Source organism: Melitaea cinxia, chromosome 9 (assembly GCF_905220565.1).
Source record: "Melitaea cinxia chromosome 9, ilMelCinx1.1, whole genome shotgun sequence".
Classification (NCBI taxonomy): domain Eukaryota; kingdom Metazoa; phylum Arthropoda; class Insecta; order Lepidoptera; family Nymphalidae; genus Melitaea; species Melitaea cinxia.
In genome coordinates this window covers 6,607,429-6,626,548 of record NC_059402.1, presented here as the reverse complement: position 1 = coordinate 6,626,548, position 19,120 = coordinate 6,607,429, and the positions used below count along the sequence as shown (strand labels likewise).

At 39.2% G+C, this 19,120-nt stretch overlaps 2 protein-coding genes across 2 annotated transcripts in view; one reads left to right on the top strand and one right to left on the bottom strand.

The window, feature by feature from the left end:
• Positions 1–217: 217 nt before the first annotated feature.
• LOC123656756 (ADP-ribose pyrophosphatase, mitochondrial) lies at positions 218–1,480 on the top strand. The gene is made up of 4 exons (XM_045592414.1): positions 218–482; positions 572–788; positions 941–1,089; positions 1,159–1,480. Exons 1-4 carry the CDS (start codon positions 221–223, stop codon positions 1,443–1,445), a joined length of 915 nt encoding a protein of 304 aa, XP_045448370.1. The 5' UTR covers positions 218–220; the 3' UTR covers positions 1,446–1,480.
• A 1,039-nt stretch (positions 1,481–2,519) lies between these two features.
• The window catches only part of LOC123656600 (exportin-6-A), a 32,496-nt gene continuing 15,895 nt past the window's right edge, over positions 2,520–19,120 (bottom strand). Inside the window, exons 10-21 of the mRNA XM_045592269.1 lie at positions 18,960–19,068; positions 18,601–18,693; positions 17,381–18,309; positions 17,001–17,192; positions 14,996–15,122; positions 13,912–14,052; positions 11,138–11,353; positions 10,342–10,523; positions 9,861–10,040; positions 9,438–9,630; positions 3,849–4,070; positions 2,520–2,936 (exon numbers count right to left, since the gene is read on the bottom strand). Of these exons, the coding sequence (XP_045448225.1) occupies positions 2,835–2,936; positions 3,849–4,070; positions 9,438–9,630; positions 9,861–10,040; positions 10,342–10,523; positions 11,138–11,353; positions 13,912–14,052; positions 14,996–15,122; positions 17,001–17,192; positions 17,381–18,309; positions 18,601–18,693; positions 18,960–19,068 (2,686 nt within the window). The 3' untranslated portion in view covers positions 2,520–2,834. The remainder of the gene's footprint in view (positions 2,937–3,848; positions 4,071–9,437; positions 9,631–9,860; positions 10,041–10,341; positions 10,524–11,137; positions 11,354–13,911; positions 14,053–14,995; positions 15,123–17,000; positions 17,193–17,380; positions 18,310–18,600; positions 18,694–18,959; positions 19,069–19,120) is intronic.

Sequence of the window (19,120 nt, the reverse complement as noted above, 5' to 3'; positions counted from 1 at the left end):
ATATATCAATCGAGTACGATGTACATCACTATCTGACAAATCACAATTGAGAATCTTTAACTTTGAAGATTTTGTCTGTTTGTCGTTTTGACATTAAACTAACAAATAATAATAACAAAATAAATTGCAAAAATAATTGAATAAGTTTATTTAAGTTAATTAATATATGTGAAATTATTAGAAAGCATAATATGTGAAACTAATTAAGAAAATTCCTTAAATGTGTTCAATTTTTCTGCTTATTAACATTGTTTACAAAATATTATTTTTCGTTGCTTTTTTCAATATACTCATGATAAGAAGCTTTTTAACTATGCCTATTCATTTTAAATGTCGTTCTCGATTATATCCTCGGTCTTCAGTCGAAAGATTTCCAGTTCCTGATAATAAAGTTGCTTGGAGCACAGAATTTAAAGAGTACAAGCCCCCTACATACACGTCTCCATCAATACAAGGCCAAGTTTGGGCAGATCCTGAAATAAGTATAGTCTTGTGTTTGTTGATAGATGAAAATCATATTTTAGTATATTTATATAATTTAATTTAATTGTAACAAAATTGTATTTCATAGATGAAGTCAATTTTAAACCAAAATGGAATAGCATTGATGGAAATGTAAACAGAGAAAGTTATACAGGTTCATATGATGTACAAAATGGTTACCCACTTAATCCAGTTGGTCGCACTGGTATGAGTGGACGAGGTGTTTTAGGTCGCTGGGGACCTAATCATGCAGCTGATCCTGTTGTCACACGATGGAAACATAATAAAACTGATGTTCAAAACAAGTACTTACTTTACCATACCATATATTGATGATAATTTTTCTAATTTCATTGTAATAGCTAAATGTTAATTTTAAAATGAAAGTTTAAAACATAACATTAATAGTTAACTATTGTGTTTTATATATTTTTAAAAACTTATAATTTTTCTTCAGGCCCATTCTTCAATTTATAGCAATCAAACGAAGAGACACTGGAGAATGGGCATTACCGGGAGGCATGGTAGATCCTGGTGAAAAAGTTGCAGCTACTGCAATCAGAGAATTTCAGGAGGAAGCTTTAAATTCTTTAGAAGCATCTAATGGTATGTTATGTTTTTGATGGAAAAATGTAAATGTCTTCTAAAAAAAATCTTTAAATTATACTATTGCAGATATGAAAAAATTATGGAAAGAGAAATTGGAACATTTCTTTAGTGTTGGTAGTAAAATATATAGCGGATATGTAGATGATCCAAGAAATACAGATAATGCCTGGATGGAAACAATAGCTTATAATTTTCACGATGAAACAGGTTCTGTAGTTAGTGCACTACAACTGCAAGCTGGAGATGATGCAGTTGGTGTACAATGGGTGGATATAACACAAGACCTAAATTTATATGCTAGCCACAAGGATATTGTCAATGCAGTACTAACAAAACATACCTCATTTTATTAATGTGATTGCAACAATAAAAATCATGTCTTGAGGAATTAACTTTATTTCTATAACCATTTTCATTTCATTGTAGTACAGTAAAAAGTAGACATGCAGAACTTAGAATTATTATTAATTCATACAGTTAACTTTGATGTATCAAAGTATAAAATGTTAGATTTTCTTTGATATAAGGATATATTACACACAAGTCATTCTTTCTGGGACTCTTATGTTTAGATATAGAAAATAGTGCAAGAGATTATTACATTAAATAAATTTGGTCCCCTACTTTTGTCAGTGGATATTATTTAAAATAATATAAAAGCGACTATTCCCAACTTATTATGGGTACAAATATGACACCATTATTTCTTATAAATATAATACAGAACTAATAATTTCATTACTATTCAGCAGAATAACACGAAATTTAATGATTCTGAAACTTACTGATACAATTTAAAACTAATGCTGATAAATTTTGTAACTTTAAATAAGTATAATTGCACTATACATATTATAACTTTGCAATGACACATAAGTATCATTACATTCAAGCATGATTTCATTTTCATGTAAAGTATCTGATATATCCAAATTTTTATGTTGATTTTTAAATTGAATTTAAAAAATCTAAATATATATTTCATAACATAATTATAAACAGACATGTGATTATTATCATATATATATAACGAAAATATTTAAGTATGGAGACATATGAAACATCTTTTCTTATAATATATATGCGTTGGCGCAACGGTCACATCACTGATTTCTGGCTGTTGCGCTGGCGGTTGCGGGTTCGATCCTCGCACATGACAAACATTTTTATTGGCCATACAGATGTTGCCGTGGTCCGGGTGTTTGTGCAGTCCTTGTGGGTCAGTCCCGGTTGTTTATCATGCCCAGCAGTGGGATATTACAGGCTAAAGCTAAAGCTATATATACTATGTATTCTTTTTCTTTTTTTGGAGACTTAAAGAGTTTGCTCCTACTTAAAAAGTAAAGAAATAAAAATGCCAATTTTTTACTGACAAAAGAGCAGTATCTACTATATTTTTTATGTGTCTACATTGACTAGCTACAACAAAATAACAAAATTATTATATTTTTGAACTATAAATTCGTCTTTTATCAGACTTAAAATAAACATGACCTTACAGTTATTACAAACTATAGCAATCCATAATTCTTTAAGCTGTAAATGCACCAAATTTTTTTTTATTAACAATAAAGTATGAAATGCCGTCACAAAAATGTAAATGATTCCATTCATGCTACATCATACATAATACGATTATGCAATGAATATGATATTTTTATTTACACTATTTTATAAAGTACCAACGGCCTAATGTTCAAGGTCTGTATCACAGCACCAAAATAATGTTGATTGAGCACGGTTTACGAAATACCCATTTCATTGCACGTGAGGGATTGATATGCCCGGTAACAGTTGACGTCGTTCATCAGTCGCTGGATATTTTGAGTGAATGTTGGTAAATCCTAAAAAACAATTATTACAATGTAAAATATAATAATACTTAGTAATAAGTGATTTATGGGGTGAATTAAGCATGGTGTATTTCAACCTAAACGAATTAAATATTACAACAACAACGAACAACCTAAACGAATGAAATAAGACGCCGCGCTGGCACAACGGTTACAGCCATGGATTGTACCTGTTGCGCTGGCGGTTGCGGGTTCGATCCCCGCACCTGACAAACATTTGTATTGGCCATACAGGTGTTTGCCGTGGTCTGGGTGTTTGTGCAGTCCTTGTGGGTCTCCTCACCGTGCCGCGGAGAGCACGTTAAGGCGTCGGTCCCGGTTGTTATCGTGTACACCTGATAGCGATCGTTACTCATAGTAGGGAACCCACATTGGAGCAGCGTGGTGGATTAAGCTCTGATCCTTCTCCTACATAGGGAAAGAGGTCTATGCCCAGTAGTGGGATATTACAGGCTGAAGCGAATTAAATATTAAGTGATCAGTAGTCCTGTATAACGATAGTTCAATTCTGTTAAAAGTACAAATAGCAGAAAAATATTTATGGGAAACGTTGGTCGGTTTATTATTATACTTGGGTGTGTTGTAATTAAGTCGGCAAATATCGCAATTATGCGAAAGATGGCCTCTATTAAATCGCTAAGACTCTTTAAAGAAGAAATATCAATTATCAAAATACTTTTCGTTTCCAGTTATGTAAAACGAACAATATTAATTGGACTTCTGCATATTTTCATGTACTTACGGAGTTGCTGTTTGCGTCCGTGCGTGCGGGCGTGTGTGTGTGCGCGTGTGTGCGTGTGCGCGTTTGCACGTGTGAGCGAGTGCGCGTTTGCACGTGTGTGCGTATGTGCGTGCGTGCGTTCGTGTGCGCGTGTGCGTGTGTGTATGTGTGTGTGACGGTACCGTGTCGGGCGGAAAGTCGGCGAAGCGCGCCGGGTCGACGCCGGGCAGCGAGCGCAGGAAGTGCGGCAGGAAGGCGTGGCGGAAGGCGGCGAAGTCGACGGCGGCCATGGCGTGCACGGCAGCGAGCGCCTCGTCGCGCAGCAGCGCGCGCGCTCCGCCCTCCGCCAGCCCCGCCAGTAGCACCGACAGGAACGACGCCATGAATTCGCTGCGGAATATCGCCTGCAAGCCGCACCGGAACGACCGGAACTCGTTAATCTTTCCGATCGAACTATTTAGTTATCGAAATCGTTTTCGTTTACGAAAACATAACAATACACTTTGTTGTACAACTTTAACGTACACCAATACAGAAATAATACATATCGGATTGATTTTAGCAGAAATGACATGAAATGAAATCATTTATTTCGTCATAAGGTGATATACACACTTAACGAAAGTCAAAATAATGTCATTCACAAAAATAAAAATACAAATAAATTAAAAAAAACTCGACAATAATAAAAGAAGGTTAAGGCAGCAAAAAAATCAGACATTAAAATAAAAATTTATATCTTAACATTAGGTACATTACAAACTTAGGTAATATACCCAGTGTTATGTGCAATCTTAACTTCGAAATAATCAAAATATTAAGTTAATTTAAATTTCTAATAACTCGGTAGACATTACCTTCCTATTCTGTCCTCGGCTTTATTAAATATTACAAAAAATAAGATAAACTAATGTCCCTAGTGTAGGCCGAGAGAGAAAAAATCCGGAGAAAAAAATCTCTCGGTACTCTTTTAAAAATTTAAAGTCATATACAAGACAAAAAGTAACAGTATGAGCATGAAATCGATGGCTCCTAAGTATACTGAGTCAATTCTACTTCTAATAACTTTATTTTTTTGTTACATAGGTAGATAGGAAATGAAGTAAATGTTATTAATATCTTAAAAAATGAAATCATCAAAAGTTGTTAGTTGACTCAGTATACTTAGGAGCCATCGAAATAATCAGGACAAACACGAGACAGCCAATCGTGTGGGTCGAAACCACCACATATCACCTACTCACAATATTTTAACTATATCTATTTACAGATTAAGATCAAAGACATAGCCTGGTCAAGCTTTATTCAACCCCATGCCTTTTTATCATTAAGATATTCATTGATGTTATAATAGGCTTTACTACATCGCAAGTTCGCTTAATATTTTTGTTTAAACTTCAGTAAAGGCAAATATTGAAGCGCAGCCGGAATCTTATTGTATAAAGACATTCCTATAAAGGAACTACATTTTTTCCTGCGCCGGTATTTAGAAAATATTAATTTGTGGTTGTTCCTGAGTGTTACATCATGTGAGGCATGTTGATCACTACGACTAACAAATAAATGCCTATTTTTCCGTATGTACATTATATTTTCATAAATATACTGTGATGCAAAGGTCAGGATGTTGATCTCTTTAAAATTCTCTTTCAGAGATTCTTTACATCCTATTTTATAAATATAACGGATAGCCCTTTTCTGCAGAATAAAAATAACATTAATATCAGCCGCATTGCCCCATAGCAAAATGCCATAGGATATTATACTATGGAAGTAGCTGAAGTAAACTAATCTAGCTGTAACGACATCTGTTAATAACCTTATCCTTTTAACCGCGTACGCTGCAAAACTCAGTCTATCCGTCAATTGACAGATATGGGGTCCCCACTGCAACTTAGAATCAATGGTCCTAGAAAAACGGTTGAGCTAACTAAGTTCAATTTATCACCATTGAGTTTTGGATGCATATCAATTTGTTTTACATTTGGAGCAGAAAATTTGATACAATTAGTTTTTTTTTACTATTGAGAAGTAAGTTATTCACACTAAACCAGTGCACTAGTTCAGAGAGAGCATTGTTTACATCGTCATAGTTGGTTTCTTGTCTACGTAATTTAAATTTTAATGATGTATCATCAGCAAACAATACAATCTCATGCTTCTTCGTTCGTTCGTTTATGTATATTAAAAACAAAAATGGACCAAGAATTGAGCCTTGTGGGACCCCCATTTGTATATGAGATCCAGACGACTTAGTACCATTTACTTCAACTTTCTGAGTTCTATCACTAAGATAAGAACTCAGAAGTTTTAGTGCGGTATTTTTAATGCCATAGTGACCGAGTTTCCGGATTAATGTGTTATGATGAACACAGTCAAAATGCCTTACATAAATCACAAAATACACCTAAAGCATCACGCGACTCCTCCCAAGCATTGACTATCGAAGTAAAAGCTCGACACCGGCATCAGTTCTTGAGCGTCCTATAGTGAAACTGAACTGCTTGTGACGTAAAAGATTATTTCTTGTGAAATAGTTTAAAAGCTGACCGAGAATCACTTTTTCAAATATTTTACTACAGGCAGGTAGGATAGAAATGGGTCTGTAAGTTGTTGATCTGTATGACAACCGGACTTAAACAAAGTATCATAAGATACAAAGGGCGGCCTTATCGCTGAACAGCAATCTCTTCCAGGCAACCTAGGGGCAAAGGAGATGGTATTGTGTCGGTGTAGGTGTAAAAATTGAGACATAAACGTTTGAATATATTTACTTACACACATATACATATAGGTACATACATACATACATACATACATACATACATACACACATACATTCATACATACATAAATACATACGTACATACATACATACATACATAAATACATACATACATACATACATAGATACATACATATATAAATACATACACACAAACATACATACAAATATACAATTTTATTCACGTTGAATATCAATAAAATGCTTCCTGACAGCATTTTTAATAATTGTGTTTGCAGGCAAACGAAGCAAAACCGACTTCAATTATATCGACAAGTATTACAACGTAGGTAGACGAAAAAATAGTCAAATCAATACGCATTATCAAAGATTACTCCAAAAGTTGTAATCAGATCTCAATGAAATTTAAATGTGACCACATGATTAACATCGGCTTTCGATTAAATTAAAAATCATCAAAATCGGTACACCCAGTAAAAAGTTATGCGGATTTTCGAGTTTCCCTCGATTTCTCTAGGATCTCATGATCAGATCCTGGTTTCCTTACCATGGTACCAAACTAGGGATATCTCTTTTGACAAAAAAAGAATTGTCAAAATCAGTTCATAAACGACGGAGTTATCCCCGAACATACATTAAAAAAATATACAAATATATTATATACGGTCGAATTTAGTAACCTCCTCCTTTTTTGTTTTGAAAACGGTTAAAAATAGAAAGCGATTGTAAACGTCTAATATGCAAGGGTAAAGAATTCCAAATTCGAGAAGCTTAAACAGTGCAAGATTTAGTATAAAAGGAAGAGGAGTGAGAGGGAATTTCAAGAAGTAAGCTATCCCCAGAACGAAGATTGCGTTCATGGGAATCACTAAGAAATTTAAACCGTTGCTTATATAAGCAGGTGCAACAAGGTTAAATAGAATAAAGTAAGTTGACAATATACGTATTCCTGCGAAAGCAAATTAGGAGCTACTGAAGTTTTTTTACGGAATTCAGAGATATGATCATATTTACGAAGTCCAAATACGAATCGTATACATAAATTCTGGATTCGCTCAAGTTTATTAATCTGCTCCCCAGTAATGTCAAGATAACATGTGTCTGCGTAGTCCAGAATTGGTAATAGAAGACTATTTGCAAGAGCAATTTTGGTGAGAACTAAAAGTAGATTACGCAGCCTGCCAAGAAATCCAGCCGAAGCAAAAACCTTACGACTGACTTCACAAATCTGCGGGCCCCATGATAGGTGTTGATCAAAAATAACGCCAAGATTCTTTACATTTTCACTATATAGGATTTCAATACCATCAAAAATTACAGGAGATAGTTGAGATTGATTTATACGACTAATTAATTTAAAACTTCCTATAATTATAGTCTTGGTTTACTACTAATCCGTAAGCTTTACTCCATGTAGTAATGGCAAGGAGATTACGATTTATACGAGATACACATTGAGGCAAGTCACTTACAGTAGAATGAGAGTATATTTGATGATCCTCTGCATAGAGGTGGTAGAGAGAAGTTATAATATTACAAATGGAATTAATAAATATAGAAAATAAAAGAGGAGAGAGCACCACCTTGGGGGGCACCAGCAGCACCAATGACCAATTTGAAAATGTGTCGTTCAATTTAATTCGCTGCCAGCGATCCTGCAAGTAACTTTGAAACCAATCAGTAGCCTCTGGAGATATGTTAAGAGAACGCATAATGTCACAAAGTTTATCATAGTCTACAGTATTGAAAGCGTTACTAAAATCAAGCAACGTCAATACTGTAACCTCGCGCCTGTACATGCTAGATCGTATATCGTCAGTTATTTTGACAAATGCAGTAGTCGTACTATGACCAGGACGGAAACCGGATTGCGAGGTATTTAGGAGACTGTGTTTCAAAAGGAAAAGGTTAAGCTGGTTATACACAGGACACCAGGCGCTCGAGAACTTTGGATAAAAAGGGAAGAATAGAAATGGGACGATATTCGGATAGGGATGATGGATTGAGTTTTTTTGGGATAAGTATAATATCAGCATTTTTCCACGTAGACGGGAAAGAGCCTAAAAATTGTGGTTAATGTGGGTGTAAGTAAATCAAGGAGAGGAATGATCATCTTACGACTAATGCTGTCAGATCCAACGGAGTTGGGATTTAATAGCTAAAATGTTCTTCTTAACATCACATTCAGCCAGCTGATTAAGAAGGAAAGTGGGAGTATTAGGAGTTGGCAAGGTTGAAAGTCAATTTCTTGTCAAAGATTTGGTCACAGTATCAATGATAACGGATGAGGAAAAATGGAGATTCAACTCGTTAAGGTCTAAATTTACGATATACGTATTTTCGGATTACATATATAGAAACACCACAATATACCTTTTATATACAGAAAAACAGAAATATTGAGTGCATCTCATGATACAAAGGTATCTTTAAATTTGAGGTAAGTTTTCCGATAGATGATTGATAGGTGTCATTAATGAAGCTAATGTTAGTACAAATGACATCCTAATCTAATATATAAAATTCTCATGTCGCGGTATTTGTAGTTAAACTGCTCCGAAACGGCTTGACCGGTTCTCATGAAATTTTGTGTGCATATTGGGTAAGTCTGAGAATTGAACAACACCTAATGTTAAGGGGTAGTCCACCCTAATTTTTTTTAATATTTTTAGATATATTATTTATTTTTTATTTTATTATGATTTGGCGTTGAAAAAAACATACAATCCTAAATTTTCACTCTTCTACCACCAACCCCTATTTTTAAATAGCGTTTAGCGGCAAGACAACGTTTGCCGAATCAACTAGTAATGTATATTTTTCTAAAAATTATCTTTCAAATTTGGGCTACACGATAAGGATACAATACCTAAGAAAAATATTCGGTGTAAATTATTTACTTTTTATGTATGTTATGTATTTTTTTAGAATATTTTTTAATTGGTGCTCGTAGTCACGCATTTGCACGTTCAACATGTATGGGATATGCAATTTCGGGGGGGGGGAGTTGTTTCCACCCACTTACCTTGTGGTACAGTTTCCACTTGGCGTTGAGCGTGTCGATAGTTGCGAGCGCGGCACGCAACAGCTCGATGTCTTGCGCCAGCAGCGCGCCCCCCAGCGCCGCCAGTGCGCCGCGCAACTGCTCCGTGCGCCGCGCGCCCTCCGCGCCCTCCACCGACGTCGGGAAGAAGTAGCGCCAGCGGTGGATCAGCACGCTGCAACACGAACACTCTGAGCACCGGTGCCGACTAGGTGCGGTCTGGACTGACAACTTACTAAATTAACATAAATACTAATGACTAACTGCAGTTTCTTGCGGATTACTTTCTGCAAAATAAATCACGGAGGGAAAGGCGCAGCACGTGCACACGTGTCCCTGCAAGCGCACGTGTGCGTGCAGCAGCTGCAGCACGGCGGGCACGCGCACACACGTGTGCGGTCGTACCTGGCGAGCAGACGGTGCGCGGCGCGCGCGAGCGCGGGCGCGGGGTCGGCCCGCGGCAGCACGTGTGCGTGCAGCAGCTGCAGCACGGCGGGCACGCGCACGCCGCTGCCGCCTGCCTCCACGCCCAGCCGCACGCACTCCACCAGCCGCTCCAGGCTGCCCGAGATGTCACCCGTGTCCCTACGAACATCGTTGTCGTTATGTATAAGATGTTAATAATGCTTCGTGAATAAATAAATGAATATTTTTTATAAAATCCTCTCAGTCGTTTGTTCCTTTGTTTTGTTTTAAGTAACAACCGACTAACATAGGTACATTTTTTTATAAATACATACAGACGATACGTAAAAATAATATTAAAAAACACACATTACACCCAGACTTGAGAACGAAATCGAACCCACAATCCCTGAGCAGAAAGCAGGGTCACTACAAACTACGCCAACGGGCTAGTGTATCACATACATCAGGTGGCACTCACCTCTGCGCCACCTCCAGGAATACGTCGATCGCAGTGTAAGCGAAGGCCCCGAGCTGCGGCAGCAGGGCAGTGAAGAGCGCCAGGAAGAAGTCCGTGATGTCCGTCTCGGCGGCCGCGTACGCCGGCTCGCACAGCATGCGGAGCGCGCTCTCGGCCGCGGACGACACGCCCTCGGCTATTATCTACGTGATACATTTATACATATAGTTGCTGTTGGGAGACTAAAAAGTCCGTGAACAAGAGATCTATTTCACATTTTTAACCGACGGTTGTAACGCGAATATATTATAAAAATACGCCAGAACGCCCGTATTCTTTAACTCGTCAATTTAAACACGACGTTCTAATTTACTACGATTAAATTGGTAAAGAAGCGTGGCTAATATATGACAGCGATGACTCACTATTTTCTTAATGCGAATAGACTATAGTTTTTACTTTGCTTTACGTCAAGGAAGGAAGGACAACATTAAAACGTGACAAAAAAAAATCCATAAAACGAAGAGGAGATATCACAACTGAAATAAGGCACACAGGATATGTCCTGCTTCCGCGCGCCTTACAGTTGATCACAGCTAAATAATTCCTGTGATGAGTAAAGTGACCAGAGCTGCTGGGTGGGGGGTGGGGATTGGGGATAAGGTCGGCTTTGCGCTTCCGATGCTTTAGGTGTTGCAGGCGTTTAGCTACTGTGATCGCTTACCATCAGGTGAGCCGTACGCTTGTTTGTCGTACAAAAAAAGACCATAAGAGTCAACTGCACCAAAATAATCTAATAGGAAAATTGTAATTTTACCTTCTTAGCAGCAGTGGGAGCTGCAGCGAAGGCGTGTAGCAAGGCAGTGAGAGGTGGCAGCGCGACGGCGGGGCCGGCCACTGGCAGCGCCGCCGACCAGGCCGCCAGCAGTGCGCGCGCCGCTTCATGTCCGCCGGTAGCGTTGCCGGTCGCGCTGCCAGCCGGTCCACGGGCAAGCGCCAGCGACACCAGCGCCTCGCGGACAACGCCAGCAGTCTGCCATACAAATCGAACGTGTGCTAATTATCACACTTTCGTACAAAGCAAAATTTTCCCACGAGATCCCACGTTACACTGCAATGCCTGAAAGATCTACAGAATTAAATTTATATACAAAAATTTGTTTGTATCTTGAATTTTTTTTTTTCAGTCAATGAGTATTTTGTACAATTCCAATCACTTGTTTGAAAAATAATATTACAATAGTTTACATATTAGTGCCTTTTGTCTGTTTCGAAAAGAGCGGCCTGCTTGATAAAATCTCCGAGAGACTCCGACCTACGCTGCCCCAAATACTATGTGGCTCCGAGCAGTTCCAACTGGAACTCCAAAACCGATTCGATTCGCTGGAAACTACTAGTAGTGAAGACGGTGTGTACACTGGGTTGAAGATACTTTCCACCGACGAATTCAACGAAGCAGTCCAAAGTTTCTACCGAAGCCTTGGATCAGATGCAGCGGAGATGCGAGTTGCCCACTGCTCAAGCAGCTTCGCTAGAACAGAAGGCTTTTTTCCAAGAGGATGCCGAAACTTGTACGCCGAGACCTCCGCTGCTCAAGTAGGAGAGAGATTACTACTCTTATTGAGCAGGATTTGCTGTGTGGTTACGGCAGTAAGGAATATAGCCACCCCCTCCCTTCCCGTGGGTGTCGTAAGAGGCGACTAAGGGATAACACAGTTCCACTACCGCCTTGAAAGTTATAAAGCCGATCGATAGCTTTGGCTTTCAAATACACAGGCCGAAGACGGGCAGCAACGTCTTCGGTTCGGTCCAAAGACGAAGAAGTTAGTGTTCCTTCTACTAATCATCAATTATATATAATTACTAGCGATGTTTCAGATATCCGTATCCGTATCCGTATTAGTATCCGCGCATATCCGTGGGAAAAATGAGGTTCTTATCCGTCACTTTCCTCGCGGATCTTTTATGGATCTTTTATTAGTTTTCAAATTCAATTGATAGGATAAAATGCTACATAATTATGTGATTAAGTAGTATAATTTGAAAAAATCCATTCAGAGTATTTTTTATTTCTTAAAATCAAATATTTGGCACCTTTATTTGCAAACATATAGGTATTCTAGTAAGTTAACTTACTAATAGTATATAGCACATACTAAATCAACTATCTTATGAGATCACTATTACACATAGAAAGTTATGACATTACTTTTATAAATATAAGAAAATAAAAAATAAATAACTTTTTACTGAAACCACTTTTTTGGATTTTATCGCGGTTTATTAAGTTTTTTTACATGCCCGACGTTTCCTGGACCTGGTTGCTAAACTAAAGTAATATGCGCGCAATGCAAGTCGAAACCTATCCTGCCCGTCGCTGCGGCGGGCTTGACGTTAATTATATTTTTATTTATTATTTTATTTTATTAGGAAAGCATACAGTGTTATATTTTAACAATTCCTAAAAAAGAAAATACCTAAGCACCATGTAGTTCCTTTCGCAAGTACAGTATTGTATGATCAATACGATCAAATCATTTACTGTAACATTTACAGTTAACGTGCGCACCTGAATCCATGCTAAAAGTATATAGTCTGTGAAAAGTAGCAGATTGGAAGCTGTCAAACGTCTTTTAACAAATCTATGTTGCTCGGGGATAAACGAAGATGAGAAAAAACTATAGGCTTCGTTGGAATCGGTCGGTATTTTTCACCTCATTCTTATTTTCACTTTTGAGAGTTTTTCACCTCATTCTTATTTTCACTTTTGAAGATTGTCGTTTCAAGGTCACACGCTGACATCGATTGAGTGAGTAAATAAAGATCCGTATCCGTTTCCGTATCCGCGGATCTTGACAATAAATATCCGTATCCGCGGATATACATTTTTGACGATCTGGCACATCACTAATAATTACTAGCTGTGCCTGCGACTTCGTCCGCTTGGAGTTTAAGAAAAAAAGTTATTGTTTAGTTCACAGACTTGTAAAATAAATAAATTTCTAAAATAAAAGTAGCCTAAGTTACTCCTTACTACATCAGCTATCTGCCAATGAAAGTCCGCAGTTTCAGAGATTAGCCGGAACAAACAGACCGACAGACAGACAAAAATTGTAAAAAATGTTATTTTGGTATATGTACCGTATATACATCCATATGTATTTATTAAAAACCGATTATTTTAATATTACAAACAGAGACTCCAATTTTATTTATTTGTATAGATGTCATTAGAGATAACAATTAAATCTTAATATATATAATTTCCCTGTACGAGTGTTTTCCACCAAACATCTCCCTAAGCGGCTAGACTGATTTGGTAGAAATTTTGTATGTAGATTTCAATGGGTTCATAGACAGTTTAAAAAATACAATTGGGCCCGATAGGTGGTAGTGGTTACTAATGTAAGTATAACACCAAATTTAATTTGCTGTCGAGAATATTTTTAGCGGTTCTATTTATTTTTCAGTTAGAAATTATAGAAATTTGTATCTGCTATTCCGGGCAGGAACGTTTGCTGCCTCCGCTAGTATAACATAAATAAAAAAAATATATAGAAAAGCTTATATTAAACGAAAACTAGAAGATACCTTTGGCTCTAGATAATGCAGCGAGCGTTGCGCGTGGTTGTACAGATCATTTAACATGACCATAGGGTCATTTACGAACTTTACGTTCTTGGACATACTGAGCAGCAGGTGAGCAGCTGCGTGGCACAGTAGTGGTGGTTCCTGTAACACAGAAATATATATTTTTTTACCTGCATTTTCACAAAGGAAATAAGTTCAAAGAAAATGAATGCCAAATCTTCTGTTTTGCGTCCAGATTGTTTCTAGATTGAAAGATAGTTAGGGCAATATAGTAAAAAATATTTCTCAATTTTTTGTAAAAACTTCAGTTTTTGTGTCTCAAAAAGAAACAGATAATTGAGGGACAAATATTTTGGAAAGTGTTCTCGATACAAACTGATTTTGACAAAATCTTCTTTTCTTTCATTTTTATTTTTAGCCCGACTTTGGAATTTAGGCAAATCGCAATGTTAGTTCATAAATAAAACAATTTAACTTCATATTACATGATGAAGGGTTATAATATGCCAATATATACTACAGTGAGTGTAGTTCAGTATGTCGGCGGGGCGTCACAGTAACATGCGAAAGCGATCCCACGGCGTGGCGCTATGACGAAGAGAGTACCGTTTTGTTTTAGTGAATATTGTGACTCGTGCTGTCCCTGCCAGGACCCCACTCTCCCGCCGACCTCGTCAGCGGAGTGCGTAAAAACGTTAAAAAAATAAAGAGTCGATGAGTGTGACGTGTGGCGTGTGCTGTGTGGCTACGGCACTAAAGAATTTAGCCACCCCCTCTCTTCCCGTGGGTGTCGTAAGAGGCGACTAAGGGATAACAAGGTTCCACAACCACCTTGGAACTTAAAATGCCGACCGATGGCCGGATAACCATCCAACTACTGGCTTTGAAATACACAGGCCGAAGACGGGCAGCAGCGTCTTCGGTGCGACAAAGCCAGTACTGCGGTCACCAACCCGCCTGTCCAGCGTGGTGACTATGGGCAAAACACATGAGTTCACGTTATTTTTGGCGTGAACTTGTGGAGGCCTATGTCCAGCAGTCGACTGTATAGGCTGTAATGATGATAATGATGAGTGTGACGTACGGGCGCGTCGTGTGGCACGAGGAAGATGTGCGCGCTGGCCAGCAGGCTGCCCAGCGTGTGCGGCGCCGCGCGCACCTCGCCCGCGTAGCAGCTCCACGCGCCCATGCACGCGAACATCTCCGCGTGCCTGCGGGGACACGGCTCATGCAACCTTGCATACATTCTGCTCACATAATCCTTTGGACGAGTGAAAACTTATTGAACTTAAGTATTATTAGTGAAAAGAAAATCTTTATTTTATATCCAAACTTCAAAGATTACGTCAACATGCAGACCTTTTAGCTATTTGTAAATTGAGTAAAACCTACGGCCTAAACATAAATCCAAACAAAACGGAAAGTCATTATTATATAGGAGGATCCAAACTGCTCAGCCGTATTGATAAATCTGAACTACCTCCTGTTACATTTAATGGAGTCAGTATTCCATATAGCGAAAAAGTGACAAATCTAAATGTTATCTTCGACCAACATGCTAATAAAGTTCGATCGCTGTTAAATACCGAACTCCAATCATCTTAAAATGTGTTTATACTTCTTTCTTTTTGTGTTTTTTTATTTTGTTTTTATTTAGTTTTTACTTCGACTCGTGATTAGAAGTTTTATTTCTATTAATTTAAGTGTTTGTTACATCTAGATTAAGTTATGTATATTATGTATTTTTTTTCTGTATGTATTGATGTAAACAAATGTTGGTGGATCAATAAATAAATAAATAAACATCTCTCTCGGGGCCCCGCAGATATGTGAAATTAGTCGCAGGTTGTTCGCTTCGGTTGAGTGAAGTGATTTATATTTGAACTACACAAATATGATATTCCCGAATATCGCAAAAAACTCAAGTGGCTCCTAATTCGCCTTCGCAGGAATACTTATATCCTTTACCTACTTTACTCTATATTATTTAATCCCGTTATCCCACATCCTATTTAATAGAATGGATCAAATTTTTTGGTGATTCCCATGAAAGCTGTCTTCGTTCTACAGTATTTTTTTTTTAAATCTTTCTAACTCTTTTTTCTTTTAGGATAAATCTTTTACATTTCAAGCCTCGCCTGTGGAATACCCTACTCCTGAAAATTTGACGTGTACAAGCAATTGCAACTTGAAAAAAAAACTCTTTTCTTGAAACTCAACAATAAACAAGTAATTTATAATTATATTATATGTGTATTTACAATTATTTAGGTATGAGTGTGTGTAGATATGTATGTATGTATGTATGTATGTATGTATGTATGTATGTATGTATATACTTATGCATATATCTATGTATGAGTATATGTTTAATTATTTGAATATTTATTATAAATTTATTGTAACTTGTACACTCATGCTGACGCTAGACCATTTCTTTTGTCCTAAGGTTGCCTGGAAAAGATCGCTTTTTAGCGATGAGATAGCCTTTGTACCTAATGAATATATTGTTAAAATCTTTCTTTTTTTGCTATGTATTATTTCTGTTTTTGGTACAATAAAGTGTATTTTTATTATATATTAATACGTGAAGCAAAAACTTTGTACCCCTTTTTACGAAAATTGCGCTGACGGAGGAGTATGAAATTTCACAAACTTTTAGTTTAATTAGTGTGGTAGTTTAGGAGTGCAGAAAACTAATATTTTTTTTTTAATTATGCATAAAAAATAAATCAATAAAAAAACACTGCACACACTACCATGTATTTGACACACATGACACGCATATATACTCTTTTGTTTAATCTTCAAACTTATAATTTAAATTTATTATGGTCGAGTTTTGACTACTGGGCGACCACTAGTTATTATTGTCGTGTTCTGTTTGATAAGAGTGAAAGTTTCATTAATAACACGGGTCGCGGTGACATCACGTTATTCCATAAGACAGCTTTCAAAACGAGAGCCGATCGGCAAAAGCGATTTAATGTATTTTAATCAGAATTGATTGAAATAAATTGAATCACTTTTACGTCATCTGAGAAGACCAAAGGCACACGTCTCATAGTGGGACGTGCGCGCGTACGCACAGCATGACGTGCGCCCGCGCCAGCGCCGGCGCCGGCAGCGCGCGGTGCGGGCGGGTGAGCGCGGCGCCGGCCAGCGCGCCCGCGCAGCGCTCCAGCAGCGCCGCGCCCGCCGCCTGCGCGCGCGCCGCGCCCGCGCCCTCCGCCTCTGGGGACCAGCTCGCGCGCTCAGTACGGGGCTCGAACACACTCGTACTTGCCACACTCGACTTGGCGATCGATAGAGTGTACAATAGAAAAAGACAAATCTATCTTACTTTAACTGTTCAATAATTTATTAGTAATGAACAAACACATAACCGCCCCAAACTCGACACTCTTCGATAAAATACTGATATTTTTAGACTACTTATTTCTGATCTCTTAGAGTTATTAAATTTAACCATCCCAGCACAACACTCGTAGGTGGCACACAAGCTAGCTCACCGGCGAGCAGCGCGGGCGCCAGGCGGCCCAGCAGACGCGTGAGCGTGGCGAGGTCCAGCAGCGCGGCCAGCACAACACTCGTAGGAGACACACAAGCTAGCTCACCGGCGAGCAGCGCGGGCGCCAGGCGGCCCAGCAGACGCGTGAGCGTGGCGAGGTCCAGCAGCGCGGCCAGCACAACACTCGTAGGAGACACACAAGCTAGCTCACCGGCGAGCAGCGCGGGCGCCAGGCGGCCCAGCAGACGCGTGAGCGTGGCGAGGTCCAGCAGCGCGGCCAGCACAACACTCGTAGGAGACACACAAGCTAGCTCACCGGCGAGCAGCGCGGGCGCCAGGCGGCCCAGCAGACGCGTGAGCGTGGCGAGGTCCAGCAGCGCGGCCAGCACAACACTCGTAGGAGACACACAAGCTAGCTCACCGGCGAGCAGCGCGGGCGCCAGGCGGCCCAGCAGACGCGTGAGCGTGGCGAGGTCCAGCAGCGCGGCCAGCACAACACTCGTAGGAGACACACAAGCTAGCTCACCGGCGAGCAGCGCGGGCGCCAGGCGGCCCAGCAGACGCGTGAGCGTGGCGAGGTCCAGCAGCGCGGCCAGCACAACACTCGTAGGAGACACACAAGCTAGCTCACCGGCGAGCAGCGCGGGCGCCAGGCGGCCCAGCAGACGCGTGAGCGTGGCGAGGTCCAGCAGCGCGGCCAGCACAACACTCGTAGGAGACACACAAGCTAGCTCACCGGCGAGCAGCGCGGGCGCCAGGCGGCCCAGCAGACGCGTGAGCGTGGCGAGGTCCAGCAGCGCGGCCAGCAGTCGCTCCGCCTCGCCCGCCGCGCCGCCGCGCGCAGCCGCGCGCGCCTGCACGTCCGCCAGGCACTGCCAGCGCTCCATCTGCACCGCACACACCACTCGTCACATCACATACGACACCTCGTATTCATCAGTTCGTTTTGCTACAGTAACGCAACCGACCTCGCATCGGAAGAAAAAAAACAGATAAGACCACGTCATCTTTCGACTACACCAATCTAATACATATATAAAAAAAAAATTGCCGTAAATAAGAAAGATCTACTTTCCGACTTGCGAGAGATTTAAAAATGATTCCGCTGACATAAATTTACAAGCAATAAATAAATATTGGAACCTTAGAACTAGTAATAATTCACATATTTATCATACCACGGCCGTAAACACCTCTAACGGCGCCAGATCTGCTACTCGAGCGATGCATTCTATACAATGTTTTAAGAATGTTTGCCATTCAGTTTCACCCTGCGAAAAACAAAATATTTTGTGACAATAAAAATTACAGTCACCCAGTCTCCAAAATTCAAATAAGATTGTACACTCGACCACACCGCTAAATCTCCTTGGCGTTGATATTGACGAAATCATCCACGCTAGTCGACACTATTGGAAGTCGTCAGTCCAAATAATTAAAGTATGAATAATTTACACAATGAACAACAAAGTAAATAATATTTTATTGTATTTAAATGAATAGAATTATAACAATAATAGTAGTTATTTTTACTCACATCATCATCACAGACATCATTGTCGAGGTGCTGTAACTGCGATTTATTGTGCTGGAACTGTATTTTATTTAATACACTGATAACTAAAGCTTGAAGCGCCTCCCAGTATCTAAACATATAAAAAATATATACTTATAATTTATTATTATTATAATTTCCTG

Excerpts from the sequence above, each read along its gene's own strand:
- LOC123656756 (XM_045592414.1), top strand. The coding sequence starts at position 221 with ATGTGTTCAATTTTTCTGCTTATTAACATTGTTTACAAAATATTATTT. Across the intron at positions 789-940 it reads AAAACTGATGTTCAAAACAA|GCCCATTCTTCAATTTATAG; the intron begins GTACTTACTTTA and ends ATTTTTCTTCAG. Across the intron at positions 1,090-1,158 it reads TTCTTTAGAAGCATCTAATG|ATATGAAAAAATTATGGAAA; the intron begins GTATGTTATGTT and ends ATACTATTGCAG.